Genomic DNA, 16,189 nt, shown 5'->3' with positions numbered 1-16,189 from the left:
TTCACTAAGTTGCTAGTTGCTTGTATAATTGTATCCTATTAATCTTTCAGGTAGCTTCTTTAGCACCTAGTGGATATTCAATAAATTTATTGAAGAAAGAAATACTAGAGTTATATGCATATTTGAATTTTTTTCCTTAGCATAAATTAGTTTATTTTCCTTATAAACTAAGGGTGATTCAGAGAGTATAATGGCAGGGTATTTTCCCAGCACCCCTATAATCCAATCATGATACAAATCCATTGAAGATCATGGTGATCTTGGCAAGGAGCTACTTCAAGTGCTCTTCAAGTGACAGTAATCCTCTTCCTGAGGCCAGGTAGAGACCTGCCCCAGAAATCTGCCAAAAGCACAGCCGAAACTGAATTTTTGCCACAGCTACCTCATTTAGTTTCTGAAGAATGATTTACACTTTTTAATGTTCTAAGAGTCAAGTATAAATGACATTATGAAAAGCGTATCCGGTGACTTCAAGGAAGCATTTATTCTCAAGTGTCTGCAGGCAGCATCTTTGTTTTGACAACCCACAAATCTCAGCACAACCAAGTAATTTCTGTGAAAAATTAAACTTCTAGTTCCCAGTAATAGTGATTTTTATCTCAATCTCCTTATAGAGGAAATGTATCTTTGAATTTTCTTAAATTTAATCCTGACTTTTAAGGATTGTTTTTTATAACATGAGCCCATTCCCAATTATTAAATATCCACTTAATTATTTAAATATATTATAAAATATGGATAAGAATGCATTGGATTGTGTTTATTGTAGCATCCTTTGATGAATATCACCTATGATATTAAAGTGACTTAATTCAATCGTGTTATAAATGGTCTACTGCGTATTGTGAGATGTAGGTTTTTCTGGATAAGATCTTGAGTCCATCATCTGAATAAAATATCTATATAATTCATCTTCACATAATCTGCAAATTTATGAAATAAGAAATAGATACCCAACTTAAAACACTGAAAGAGAGATGAAAGGGAAAATGCCTTGAGTGGAATTTGGTGGTGGTATTCGGGAAAAGGGAAAAACAAAGTGGATTATTCACTCTGCAAAGATTCTCAAATGCTAACTCTAAGGGTTTTTCCGGAAGGCCTTGACAACATTACGATTTATGTGGAACCCATTTGATCATTCTAGCTCCCCTCTTGCTTCTTGTCAGGCAGTTTCCCAGGAGCTGGAAATGTGGCAGTGAATGAGACAGACAGGACGCTTACTCCCATGGAATTTGAATTCTAAGATGGTAGTTCAGATAAATAAATGAAGAGAATATTTCTGATAAGTGCCTTTAAGAAAATGAATGCAGTGATGTATAGACTGTTGCTTGGAGCAGAAGGGAAGGACCACATATCAAATCAGATTCTCAGAGAAGGCCAGGAAGGTGACTTCTGAGTTCAGATCTGAAAGACAAAAACCAATAAGATTTGCTAAAAAGCAGTTGAATAATGAGAAACAGTAAATACAAACACACTGAAGAAGAAATAAACTTGGCAAGAATGTGGTCATGAGGGCTGAAACTTCATGAACAGGAATATATAGGCAGAGACCAGAGCAAATAGGAATGTATGGATTAAAATCGGAAATCGGATTTTGTGCCAAAGGCAAGAAACCACTGTTGATTGCTAAGCCATAGAATGACATGATCTTAATATTTTTGAAACATCTCTCTCTTGCTAACAATGTTAAGGTCCAAACACAATTCCAAAACAATAATGTTATTTTACTTCTGATTAATTTTCTAACCAACAGCATATCGAGTATTATTAGTAGTTTTAAGTGTGACTTAGTTTCCAAAGCCTATCTTTGTATTTTATTTTTATTTTCAGTCATTATCATCATAACCATTAATGTCATCCATAATCTCAGGCATTCTTTCCATGCTGAAAAAAACAGAATTCTAAATAATTAGAGTTTTATTATACTTTTATCCCCTCAAATATGGGCCTTAATATTTTAATTCTCTCTATAAAACATTTCTGTCTTTCTTTTTTTGACTGTCAATGAACATTTAGTTTTTTATACAGCTGTAAACCTGTATTCAAGTAGATAAAATGCATTTAAAGTTTTATGAAATCCTTTAAAAATAATTGACCACTGAAAGTACAGGACTAATCTTTCAAATCTCCAAAGCTCCTAAAAAGCAATAAGTTAGAATCACTGAAAAATAATTGATAGGGAAATAGGTTATATATAAATATGCAGAAATATTATTAAACATTTGTTGTTGAAAATGTTTACAAAATTCATAAGAAAAGCATGTTCTTTCTCTACAATTGTATGTTTTCAATTTATACATATTAAACTTATTATAAGGAAGAGCTAGAAAGTGGCACAGGTAAGGTATGAAAATAAAGGAAAATAAAGGAAAAGAAAATACTCATAGGTCACAAATGCTTATCTTAAAATCTCAGTTACCTAGATCACTATATCCAAACATAAAATATCAGGAGGAATTAGAAAGTCAAAGAGAGAAATGTTCCAAGTTACTTTGCTTTGACTGACAAGAAGTGGATTAGTCAGCATCCTCCAAGAAAGACTTATTGTAAAGAATTGGCTCACATGATTATGGAGGCTGAGAAGTCCCAAGCTCTGTATTTGGCAAACTGGAGACCCAGAAGGGCTAATGATGTAGTTTCAGTCCAAAAGTTGGTAGGCTTAAGATGCAAGAAGAGCTGATGTTTCCATTCAAGTTCAAAGACAAGAAGAAAGCAATCTCCCAGCTCTAAGGCAGTCAGGCAGGAGAAATTTCCTTGTATTCAGGGAAGGGTCAACCTCTTTGTTTCATTCAGGCCTTCAACTGATCGAACAAGACCTACCCAGTTCGGGGAGGACAATCTGCTTTGTTCAATCTATTGATTTAAATGTTAAGCATCACAAAACACCCTCACAGGAACACTCAGAATAATGTTTGACCGAATAACTGGGCACCTCATGGCCCAGTCAAGTTGACACATGAAATTAATCATCATAAGCAGCAAGGCAATCTTTACAGCTTAGGCCAGTAGTCACTGATTTATTCATTCTACTGTCATTTGTTGATACCCTGAGAAGCATGAGGTCTATTTTCCATGGTGGGGATTCAGTAAGATATAAGAAATTATCTCTGACTTCAATAGATTCATGCTCTTCGGGAAAAAGGAAAATGCATACATAAAATGCAGTGAGATAGTTACCAAAGGGAATAGGTTAGAAAGAAAGAGTGAGGTCACAAGTCACAGAAGGGATGCTCAAAAGTTTTAACTCTAAAATGTAGAGAATGGTAGTGAGATTACTTGCAAAGAGGAGATAAGTGTTCCAGAGAGAGGAAGCATACCGACAAAAGCAATGGAGACGATCAGGAAGGACAGAGTGGGAAATGCAAATGGACTGGGAAGGAAGAAAAGCCTGAAAGGTCAGGAGAAGCCCAGGGACAGTGGAAGGTTATGTCATCAAAGGCTTTGTATGTCCTGAGCAATACATTGCTCCTTGATTGTTACCAGGATCCAGTATAAAATTTTTCCTAAGTAAAAGGGAATTCAACATCTCACATTTTCCCAAAATTAATAAATGAATTTATTTCATTTTGGGAAAATTTTAACCAGTCTTTACTTGAATTTCACCAAAATCTTTTTTGCAGTTACCAACTATTGATACTCGTGCTGTCCTCCAATGACTTGTTCTGTCCAACAGTTAGTCTTCAAATGCACCTCATTACTCTTTTACTCAGCACCCATTAATTAAGCACAAGTTATGTCAGGTACCACGCTATGTGCTGATAGATTAGAGTGGACAGAACTGGTGTAACCCCTTCCTCATGAAGCAGAACAACTTCTAGATGAGTAAGTAGAGAATTACAAAAGAAAAATGCATACTTTTGAAATGTGATTACTGCAATGAATGTACAGACTAGCTAGTTGTCAAAACTGAAGTCAAAATCTGGCCCAGATGACAGAATCACAGAGAGACCCGAAGAAACTTGTTTTATGTCAGAGTTCCTGTGTCACAATTGTTAAGGTCCAAATCAACTCTTAAGTCACTTTAAAGTATGCATTAACCCATGGTCTCATCCAGGAATAGAACTATTATTTTAATTGCCATTCTTATCTGGAAACAAGAAATAAATTTTAAGTTCCTTTTTGACTTCAGGGTCAGATTTATTTATTCATTACTTCTATTGATTATCACTGACTGACTTAACCACTCCCTTTCAGTGGTGTTGTTACTTAGTTCACTTTGAAATTATACCCAGAGCTCATGCTGTCAAAATCCAAGAAGCAACATAGGGAATAAGAATAAGGTTTGTCACAGTTTTCTGCCTCTAGGAAATTAAATTTTTATACTGCCTTCTTATAACTAAATAGGAGACATAAAACCCTGTAATTGAAATGAGATAAACTCATTTGCTTTTCTAAAGTTCAAGCTGTTTTTCGTCATGTCAACTCCATTCAGAGGCTCCTAATATCCCCATCCTGAAGAAGAAAGCAAGAGATATGCCCCTCCAGTCTTTGGTAATAGTTTTGATACTGAAAAAGTGAGGGAGAATAAAAGAAACTCAGAAGCTGGTTCATATCCACTAAGCTTTGGCCCAATTCTCCAGGTTAACCTGGTATTTTAAAGACCAAACAATTTATTGAGGTTTTTTCTTATCAGCCTTTTACATACAACCAGGTATTTCCACTGAGCTGAGCTCCTCTCCTTGTCTTCCTGTGCTTGTTGGCTCCCAGCCATTACCATTCACCATCCCACATTAATCACACACCTGCTTTAAACTGTCTGGGCCCTCGTCCACTCTGCTTTGAAAAGATCTGCCTTCACAGCGTTCACGCTCACAGGTGATGGGACTAAGGCCCTTTACAACTCCTGGTGAGCTGGGATTCTCTGTGCCATTTGCATAGCAAGAACATATGAAGGCTGAAAAGGAGACTAATGTTTGGGGGTGAATGGTTTTAATAGAGTAAAAGATTCTATACACTGAACTGTAAGATAAAACATTGAATACACGATTTTGGGCTCTAATTTTGCATTTAAATGTCACCTATTTTAAGAACACCAAGACATTTAACTATACTAGGGATTGAAATTTTTAATTCTAAAAATGTGAAAATTCAAATACAGCTGGGAGTTAAATTCAATTAACTTTGTTTAATAGGCATTATTGAGCTCAGAGTGAACACATATTAATTCATTCATCCACTTAGCCATTCATGTATTATTTAACAAATATGTATTTAGGATCAACTCTGGGTAAGACTATGAGCCCCAAACATGTGGGAAAAGATTGGTTTTTATTTTCTCATCATATTGGACTTATATGACACAGAAGCCTATAAATGTAGTATTTGAGACCTTCAGGATTAGAAAAAATGTTATGTATTCCTAGAATCAAGCAAACAACAGCATTATTATAGTTCTATTATCTCATTAATTAATTCATTCATTCAGTAAGCATGTACTGAAATCCTAGTATCTATGTTGGATGAGGCTCAATTGCTATAGAACGAAACTATTATCTCTATAGATTTTTTGGATAAATACAAAAAATTAGCATGGCTTGCTCACGAGATGTCAAGATCAGAAGGCAGGAGAGCAAAATAGATTTGCTGCTTTACCAATAAGTGGAAACTCTCCTTACACAATTGAGAATAATTAAAGACTTTAATAGAGAAAGAGGAATCTGTTCAAGTTAGCAAAATCTTTTGGAGGAAGTTTGCAGAAGGAGTTAGAGGACTGAAAGCCTAGGGAGAGGAAGGAGGCCTGGAAGGGAGTTACTGCAGTGAACCCTGTGAGATACAGTGGGATCTCAACGTGGCACTCAGGCTGTGGGATGAAGAGGAAGTAACCCATTTGGAAGAAGTTGATATAATTGTATTAGTGTGGGTTCTTCAGAAAAACAGAACCAATAGGAGATATATGTATATATATACACACACACACACATATATATCTATATATACCTATTCATTCATATATATATATATAAAACACTTATATTACACACATATATAGATATTTATTATAAAAAGTTGGCTTACATTATTGTGGAGGCTGAGAAGTCCCCCATCTGAGATCTGCAAACCGGAGCATCAGAAAAGCCCGTGGTGTAATTCAGCCTGAAGGCCTGAAAGTCATTGGAGCCAGTGATGTAAACCCCAGTCCCAAGACAGGAGGCTATGAGATGAGAGGTCCCAACTCAAGTAGTGAGGCAGGAACAAAAGGGGTGTGTCCCCCTTCCACATTTCAACCTATTCAGACCCTCCATGGATTGGACAATGCCCACCCACATTGGGGAGGACACTCTGTTTTGCTAAGACCAATAATTCAAATGCTGATCTCCTCTGGAAACATGCTCACAGACACACCAGAAACAATGTTTAATGTGGACACCATGTGGTCCACTCAAATTAATACATAAAATTAACCATCACAAACCCCAGTTATGTAGATTTAGGAATCACCATTATGTAGACAAATATAAATCTGTTAAGGATCAGAAGTATTATGCAGTAAAGCCTAATATTTCCATAGCATTTATCATATGTCTAAATGCTGTACACAGATTCACTTTCAGAGAACAGACTCACTGATTAAATCCTTGCAGTGATCCTAGGAATAAGCTACAATTTCCCTGATTTTACACGTGAAGACACTAAGATGAGAGAGGTTAAAGAAAGTTTCTCAAGCCTCTGAATAAGTGCTAGATTTAAAACCCAGGCATACTTACCTCCATGGATTTAACCACTACACAAATGATATTATCGTTACGGTCATTGCATCTTTATTATAGTAATTCTTGCTCATAGTAACATTAAATTGTACAGAAAAAAATTAGGCTAAAGTATAACGTTGGTCTATTTCTTTATTTCCTTATCCATTCTCTATGAATCTCTTTTCATCTTGATTGTTTTTAGATCTTCTGATGGTTCCCTCTGTAATTGTCAACGATATGCTTATTGACACTCTTTAATAAAGATGACACCTATTTCCCCCTCACTCTGAAAGAAGAGTTACCTTAAATGCACTTCAACGCACATTCTCCACTCCTGGTCCCAAAGTCTGATAGTTGTGATCATTGCTCTTAGCTTTTATATTGACCATTTATCACACTAGTAATATACATAAAGTATTTATTGTTCCGTAGCATTCTTATGGGATCTGTTGATCCTTAACCACTTCTGATGATGAGTTGTCCTAACCCTCACCCCTACTTTCCCAATATTCCCACACTTGCCTTGCTCTTTCACCTCCTGTTACGCTAGTGAAATTTTTTCTTAACTTTACACCTCCATGGTACCCTTCTGGTCCTGGGTCATATGTGACAGACTCTATGAGACTTGTTAGACTCTAGGGTTTTTGATAGAAATACCATAAAAATCTTCTCTGTGTTTGACTTCCCCAAACTCCATAGAAATTCCAACACCCAACACTCATCCCCAATCCCACCACACTCAAGAATGTAAGCTTTAGAAGAGACTGGGAGGCACAAGTTCTTTTACCAAGGATGAATATCAGTGATTTACTATATGCTATTTTTTCTGAACTCTCACCCTTTGCCCCCAGTTCAGAGCATTCTTAGCTGCTGGAAAGATTCATTCTCTATGATTCTTCCAAATCTCTAATTTAGGATTGTCCTTCAATAATTAGCACATTTTATCTAATTTTGCTTTTCTTTTTTAACTACCTTACCCTGTGTGTAGAAGATCCTTTAGACCAAACCTCTCCAGAAAATTGATTCTTCCAATAACTTCCTGAGGATCAATGTACCACACTCCAAAAATGTCTGAATCTTAATTCCAACTTGAGCTGGAAAATAGTTCTACAGAATAGCCTTAATTAGTAAATGAGTTTTACCAAACATTAAACCCACGTTTTCCTAAAGCAAACCTGGAAAGCAAAGCTGGCCAAACAAAAATATTTTTGAAATTGAACCTGACCCTAACTGATAAATCTTTCTGGTTTAGTTCCTCAAATAGAATTGTTTCTAAATTTGACCTGGTCTCAAGATGTTTGGAGACAAAAACAGCTAAAGATACCCGTATCTATTAATTCTAACCTCAGGTCTCCCAGATATTGTGGGCATCTGAAGGCCAGTCCTGTTTATGCCATGTCTTTCATCTCAGCCCTTCAGGGATCTGCTGGAGAAAATGGGCTTTTAAGAGGATGGCTGAGGAGGCAGAGTTTCTGCCACTTGGGAGGCTGAATTCCCATGTGCTGCTGACTCCGATGAACTGGCAGCTCTTAAAGGCTGTTCAAATTCATGCTGAGTCCTCAGGTGGCCTACAAATATCAGACATTTTTTTCTGATTTTTTTCTGGTTTTCTCCTTTTTGCTTTCCTCTCTTATTGGAAGACCATTTAAATGGGTTAAGTCGGAGCTGTGGTTATTTTAAGTAGATGCTCTAACCGTTCTCATTAAAGTTTTAAGGATCTTCTAGAAATAAGAAAGTAGTTATTAGCAAGTATTTCATGAATTTTTGAAATTAGGAGAAAGACAAATCATCAAAGTGTCTCAGTTTTGTGCTTAAAAATATCATAAACCTGTTTTATTATTGCTACATGCTGCCATACAATACTTTTTTTGATAATAAATTCTTAGGGAATCCTGAGGGCTTTTAAAATATTGTGGAATAGATTCTTACAACCTGGAACCATTGAGGTCTAAATATGGGAAGAGTGCTGGCTACATAATCTTGCAAAATCCTCTAACCCTCTAATGCTTTGATTGATGAATCTGATACTACTTTGCTTCAAGCTTTATAGGTCCATTGACTACTAATCAGGCTTAATAAATATAATTCTACTTGAAAATATAAAGTACCATAAAATTATTGCCTTGATGATTTTTAGCCAAGTGCATTGATAAGAATTTCTGACAGTCTTCCTGAGCAGTGATCATTCAACAAAACTGTTTTCTGGATGGAATATATCACATCCAATTTCCTTAGAATTATATTTTCAGAGGTTTTCCTCTTCATCTATAATCCAAGATGAAAAGTTAAGTAGTTAATGAACAAAGTTTCCTAATATGACTTACAAGATAAAAGCTTATGAAGAAAAATTCATGAAGGCAATTTATTCTCTGAAAATTCAAATAAGTGGGAGTTGAACAATGAGAACACATGGATATAGGGAGGGGAACATCACACACCAGGGCCTGATGGGGGGTGGGGGGCTAGGGGAGGGATAACATTAGGAGAAATACCTAATGTAGGTGAGTGGTTGATGGGTGCAGCAAACCACCACGGCATGTGTATACCTATGTAACAAAACTGCATCTTCTGAACATGTACCCCAGAACTTAAAGCATAATAAAATAAAAGAAAATTCAAATAAAGTTTACTAAGTAAGAGGGCAAATCTATTTTGATAAACACGGATTAGATAATTGGGCAACATGTAAGTAAGAATACACTGGCTTAACTGAAAATTTAAGGAATCAATTAGCTTCCTTAGTGCTTAATGCCACCAAGGGGAATTTCATAAAATGTTCTTGAAGCTTTTTTACAATTTATTTAAGAATCAGGTTAATTATTGCACAGAGACCAAGATATATAAAACTGAGCACAGATTTATCATGACATTAAAATACAGTTCCTGATAGGCTTACATATGATAAAATTGTGAGAGGATAAGCATGGTGGCTTATACATTTCCACAATCTATTTTTTACAAAGTTAACATCTAGCTAAACTAGCAGTTGCAGAAGCAAGTTCATCGTACTCTGAGGCTTCTGTGATGGTTAATTTTATGTCAACTTGACTAGGCCACGAGGTAGCCAGATATTTGGTCAAGCATCATTCTGGGTGTCTCTGTGAGGGTTTTTAAAAATTATTTATTTAACATTTAAATCAATAGACTGAGTAAAGCAGGTTGCCCTCTCTAAGGTGCGTGGGGCACATTCAATCAGTTGAAGGCCTGAATACAACCAAAAGGCTGACCCTTCCCTGAATAAGAGGGAACTCCTCCTGCCTGAGTGCCTTCAAACTGGGACATTGTTTTCTTCCTGCCTTCAGACTTGAATGGAAACATCAGCTCTTCTTGGGTCTCACCCTGCCAATCTTTGGACTAAAATGACATCATCAGTCCTCCTGGGTCTCCAACTTGCCAATCACCCTGCAGATCTGGGGACTTGGGACCTGGCTGCCTCCATAATCACCTGAACCAATTCTTATAATAAATCTATTCATATCATATAAATGTATGTGTGTGTGTCTGATATGTATGCATATACATATCTATATAGATATACACATATATACACATCTATGTAGATATCTTTATATACACATATATACACATATATAGATATATACATTCATAAATAGATATGTAGATATACATATATATTAATATATATGATATATATATGAATTAGCTTAGGACAATCAACAACCCTGTGTGTGTATGTTGGGGGTGTGTTTTTGGGGGGTGGTAGGGATGGTGTTTCTGTGTGTGTGTGTGTGTGTGTGTGTGTGTGTGTGAAAGTGATGACTGTGATGACTATTGAGAAAAAGGACCAGGACTTTTTTCCTAAACAACTCTTTTGTTTTAAGAAATGGGAGAGCCACAGGGAAGAGACCAAGGGCTAAAATGTCCTAGTAAAATATATTTTGGTCTGATAAAAGTTAATGACTCCTTGATTTGGGAACAGCTAATATTATAGAATGCATCTTCACCAATCCACACAAATATTACTTGGGACATAAACAATATAGAGAGTAAATTCACACAAATATTTTTTGGGAAATACAAGATATAGATAGTAAATCTACACAAATATATCTTGGGACTTATAAGATGCAGATAGTAACTTTATTTTTCCAGTTCACCTCTTGATAATTATTTTTTTCCATCTAAAGAAATGGAAAAAGAAGGTCCAAGAAACTTTGGTGACGTTCTTAAATTAGTTTTTAAATCAGGCAAGCAATATTAATGCATTTCTACAATTATACTTTGAAAAACATATTACAGTATATAAAGTAAAAGTTAAAGTATCCCATCACTACTCCCAACCAACGCTGTGCCACAATCTTCTTGTTAATGGTTGGTCTTACAATTTCAAAACTTTGTCAATTCATTTACATGAATGTATATATACATATACAAATATATGTATTTTCAAGATAGCAATGGAATTTAAATACACTGTAGAACTACAATGGAACTTATAAATTGACATATGAACATATTTATCTGCCTCATTCTTTTTAGGTATAATATATTTTTATTCCATGGAGTAGTAGTTCCTTAATTTCTTGTACTTCTAAGAAACACACAGTAGATTTCATTTGCAGTGCCCTTGAGGTTAGGTATTTCCCTGTGAATGATATGTGAGTGGGAGAGACATGTTATCACTTTTAAGTGGAAGCTTTAAGAGCTGTCTGCAAGGCACCACACCCTCTCTTCTGCTAGGAATACGGTATAAAACTCCAGATTGGTGGTGGCACTGTCTGCCTGGCCCCTGGATGAGAACACAAGGCAGAGCCCCAGCTGACCTGAGAGGACCCTGTGTGAGCAAGACATCACCTTTTGTTTTAAGCCACTGAGATTTTGGAGTTGTCTACTACTGCGACATACTCAAATACTTCTCAACTCATACCCAGTACTGATATACAATCGGTATTGTGGGCTAGTTTAATCATTTTCGTAATAGAATTATTGCTTCCAGTTGTTCACGAATACAAAATAATGGCAATACACCCATTTATATTTATATTGTACAATTTTATACCCACAGGCAGATTCTTATATAGGCAATCTTGACAAATACTGCCAAACTGTCCTCTAAAAAGGTTGTAGTGGCCACACGTGGTTGTTCACACCTGCAATCCCAGCACTTTGGGAGGCTGAGGCCGGTGGATCACTTGAGGTCAGGAGTTGGAGATCAGCCTGGCCAACATGGTGAAATCCCATCTCTACTAAAAGTACAAAAATTAGCCAGGCATCGTGGCGGGTGCCTGTAATCCCAGCTACTCAGAAGGCTGAGACAGGAGAATCAAATCGCTTGAATCTGGGAGGTGGAGGTTGCCGTGAGCTGAGATCGTGTCACTGCACTCCAGCCTAGGCAACAGAGTGAGACTCCATCTTAAAAAATATACAAAAATAAAAATAAAAAATAAAAGGTTGTAGCAATTTATTCTATTAGAAATGGTCCATGCATGGGCAATATAGAGAGACCCTATCTCTACCAAAAATTTAAAACAAAAAATTTAGTCAGGTATAGTGGCACACACCTGTGGTCCCAGCTACTTGGGAGGCTGAGATGGGAGGATCGTTTGAACACAAGAGGCTGAGGCTGCAGTGAGCCATGATCATGTCACTGCACTCCAGCCTAGGTCACAGAGTGACACCCTGTCTCTAAAAAACAAAAAAAAAAAAAAAGAAAGAAATGGTCATGAGAATACGCATTAACTCATAGTGTAGCCAATATTAGATATGACCTATCAATCATGTTAATTTGTGCAGGATCTGATAATCTAGAAATATCTACCAGTGTTGTTTAGCTTGCATTTTCTGGTTATTGATTTGACTATATTTTGTGTATTAGCTATTCGGGTCTACTCTGAATTGCATGTTTCTATTATTTTGCTTTTTCACATGGATATTTAGGGACTCTTATGTGTTACACGTTTTTACTTTGGGTATGTTGTAAATTTTGCAATTTTTTTCTGGACTAACTTTTGCCTTTTCATTTGATTTGTGTGTATTTCATTGCACATAGTTTTTACTTTCATAGAGTAAATTTATCAGTTTCTTGATATATATGGAATTTGAAATTTGTTGCATGTAAGAACTCTTTCCCCACTCAGCAAAGCATTATAAAATGTATTACATTCTATTATGACTTAAATTATTTATAAAATGCCATTATAGTTTTGAGGGGTATTTTATCTTTATTCCTCAATGTAACTGGAATTTATTTTAATAAAGTAGAGACCAAAATGAATTTTTGTTTGAATGAATAAGCAACTATTCCCACTATTTGTCGAGTAATCTTTTTTCCCTGCTGACTTGACATGCCACATGCATTCTATGTTTACTCCATATATATATATATATACGCACACACATACACACATATAGATATAGATATAATATACTTTGCTCTCTCTGACCTCTATTCTGTTATTTTTACCTCCCCTACTCTTTTTTTGTGTCAATATGACATAATTTTAATTATTGGACTTTCATAGAGTGTTTTAAAACCTATCAGGCCAATTTCTCCCCATTTGTTCATTTTCAATTTTGTATTGCCTATTCTCACACATTTTTAAATCTAGATGAATGTTAGAGTCAACTCATCAAGTTTGATACAGAATCTTGTTGGATGTTGAAATTTTAGATTAATGTGTATGGTGGAGTGAAGGTGGTGCCACTCAGGTCCCGTTCAAGCAGACTGCAGCCCAGCTGCAGAGAGTGAGGGAAGCTGTTGGCTCCAGCTATGCACTCCCCAGGGCTGTTTCTACAGCTATTTCCGGAGCTGAGAAGTGTAAAAAACAGACCATTTGGACCCAATATAGATTCTTTCAGAGCTCCAGAGCTCCCTTCAGGGCCTCTTGAAAGGCTGGCCAAGACTTTGTGGGGCCTCCATCACTGTTCAGCTTCATCCTTGGCTGAGTGCTGTTCTTCACCTTTCCCTTCACATTTGCTGATCGCAGACAAAGACCTTGCATCCCAAATTCTGTCTCAGTGTCTGCTTCTGGAGGGCTGAGTCTGTGGAAATTTGGAAAGCACTGATATATTTACATTATTGGCACTCAATGGCTAATGTGTGGATATTGTTCTTGAGAATAGTCCATCCTTGATCCTCATAAAACCAAGTCCCATGAAGCAAGTCTGTAATCACTGTTTGTTTATTAATTCCCAGAATGCACACCACCATGAGGGAAAACTAGCACAGTACCAGAAACAGAGTTCAAACAGATGTCAAGCTGGTAATATCACTGAATGAAGTGGGGCTTAGGAAGACAGTAGGGAGGGGGAGAGAGTAGAGCAAATGGGAGAGGATCTGCTTTGGGTACAGATGGGATACTCAGCTTCAGTCTTTCCCTGCCATGTGGACACTTGGGACCAGGAAGGTTCCTCTCCCAGTTTTATTTTTTCCGAGGGAATACTATATATCAATGTATTACATACTATTTCTGGCTGCCTGATCTAGAATACGCACAAACATGTTTCCAACCATTTTTTTTCCTAGAAGGAATAAGGTTTGTGAAACAGAGAAAAAAATTGATCTATTGAATATGTATTAAACCTTAATTCATCTTTAACAATTTGCCTCTTTTCAAAGTCATGAACTATGAGATGACAATATATTACCAAGGCCAAATGTCTGCTGCTAGGTTCACTGACTTTCTTCTTTTTTTCTAATTTTATTATTATTATACTTTAAGTTTTAGAGTACATGTGCACAATGTGCAGGTTTGTTACATATGTATACATGTGCCATGTTGGTGTGCTGCACCCATTAACTCGTCATTTAGCATTAGGTATATCTCCTAATGCTATCCCTTCCCCCTCCCCCCATCCCACAACAATCCCCGGAGTGTGATGTTCCCCTTCCTATGTCCACGTGTTCTCATTGTTCAATACCCACCTATGAGTGAGAACATGCAGTGTTTGGTTTTTTGTCCTTGTGATAGTTTGCTGAGAATGGTTTCCAGTTACATCCATGTCCCTACAAAGGACATGAACTCATCATTTTTATGGCTGCATAGTATTCCATGGTGTATATGTGCCACATTTTCTTAATCCAGTCTATCGTTGTTGGACATTTGCATTGGTTCCAAGTCTTTGCTATTGTGAATAGTGCCGTAATAAACATACGTGTGCATGTGTCTTTACAGCAGCATGATTTATAATCCTTTGGCTATATACCGAGTAATGGGATGGCTGGATAAAATGGTGTTTGTAGTTCTAGATCCCTGAGGAATCGTCACACCGACTTCCACAATGGTTGAACTAGTTTACACTCCCACCAACAGTGTAAAAGTGTTCCTATTTCTCCACGTCCTCTCCAGCACCTGTTGTTTCCTGACTTTTTAATGATCACCATTCTAACTGGTGTGAGATGGTATCACATTGTGGTTTTGATTTGCATTTCTCTGATGGCCAGTGATGATGAGCATTTTTTCATGTGTTTTTTGTCTGCATAAATGTCTTCTTTTGAGAAGTGTCTGTTCATATCCTTTGCCCGCTTTTTAATGGGGTTCTTTGATTTTTTCTTGTAAATTTGTTTGAGTTCATTGTAGATTCTGGATATTAGCCCTTTGTCAGATGACTAGGTTGTGAAAATTTTCTCCCATTTTGTAGGTTGCCTGTTCACTCTGATGGTAGTTTCTTTTGCTGTGCAGAAGCTCTTTAGTTTAATTAGATCCCATTTGTCAATTTTGGCTTTGGTTGCCATTGCTTTTGGTGTTTTAGACATGAAGTCCTTGCCCATGCCTATGTCCTGAATGGTAATGCCTAGGTTTTCTTCTAGGGTTTTTATGGTTTTAGGTCTAACATTTAAGTCTTTAATCCATCTTGAATTAATTTTTGTATAAGGTGTAAGGAAGGGATCCAGTTTCAGCTTTCTACATATGGCTAGCCAGTTTTTCCAGCACCATTTATTAAATAGGGAATCCTTTCCCCATTTCTTGTTTCTGTCAGGTTTGTCAACAATCAGATGGTTGTAGATACGCAGCATTATTTCTGAGGGCTCTGTTCTGTTCCATTGATCTATATCTGTGTTTTGGTACCAGTACCATGCTGTTTTGCTTACTGTAGACTTGTAGTGTAGTTTGAAGTCAGGTAGCGTGATGCCTCCAGCTTTGTTCTTTTGGCTTAGGATTGACTTGGCGATGCGGGCTCATTTTTGGTGCCATATGAACTTTAAAGTAGTTTTTTCCAATTCTGTGAAGAAAGTCATTGGTAGCTTGATGGGGATGGCATTGAATCTATAAATTACCTTGGGCAGTATGGCCATTTTCATGGTATTGATTCTTCCTACCCATGAGCATGGAATGTTCTTCCATTTGTTTTTATCCTCTTTTATTTCATTGAGCAGTGGTTTGTAGTTCTCCTTGAAGAGGTCCTTCACATCCCTTGTAAGTTGGATTCCTAGGTATTCTATTCTCTTTGAAGCAATTGTGAATGGGAGTTCACTCATGATTTGGCTCTCTGTTTGTCTGTTATTGGTGTATAAGAATGCTTGTGATTTTTGTTCATTG

The 16,189-nt window shown here is 36.7% G+C and overlaps 1 protein-coding gene across 1 annotated transcript in view; it reads right to left on the bottom strand.

The window, feature by feature from the left end:
* Window positions 1–474: 474 nt before the first annotated feature.
* NYAP2 (neuronal tyrosine-phosphorylated phosphoinositide-3-kinase adaptor 2) overlaps window positions 475–16,189 on the bottom strand; it is a 335,042-nt gene continuing 319,327 nt past the window's right edge. The window contains exon 7 of the mRNA XM_055380579.1: window positions 475–1,404. Coding sequence (XP_055236554.1) covers window positions 1,399–1,404 — 6 coding nt within the window. The 3' untranslated portion in view covers window positions 475–1,398. The remainder of the gene's footprint in view (window positions 1,405–16,189) is intronic.

The sequence above is a fragment of the Gorilla gorilla genome, chromosome 11 (assembly GCF_029281585.2).
Source record: "Gorilla gorilla gorilla isolate KB3781 chromosome 11, NHGRI_mGorGor1-v2.1_pri, whole genome shotgun sequence".
NCBI lineage: Eukaryota > Metazoa > Chordata > Mammalia > Primates > Hominidae > Gorilla > Gorilla gorilla.
This window is presented reverse-complemented; position numbering and strand designations above follow the sequence as displayed.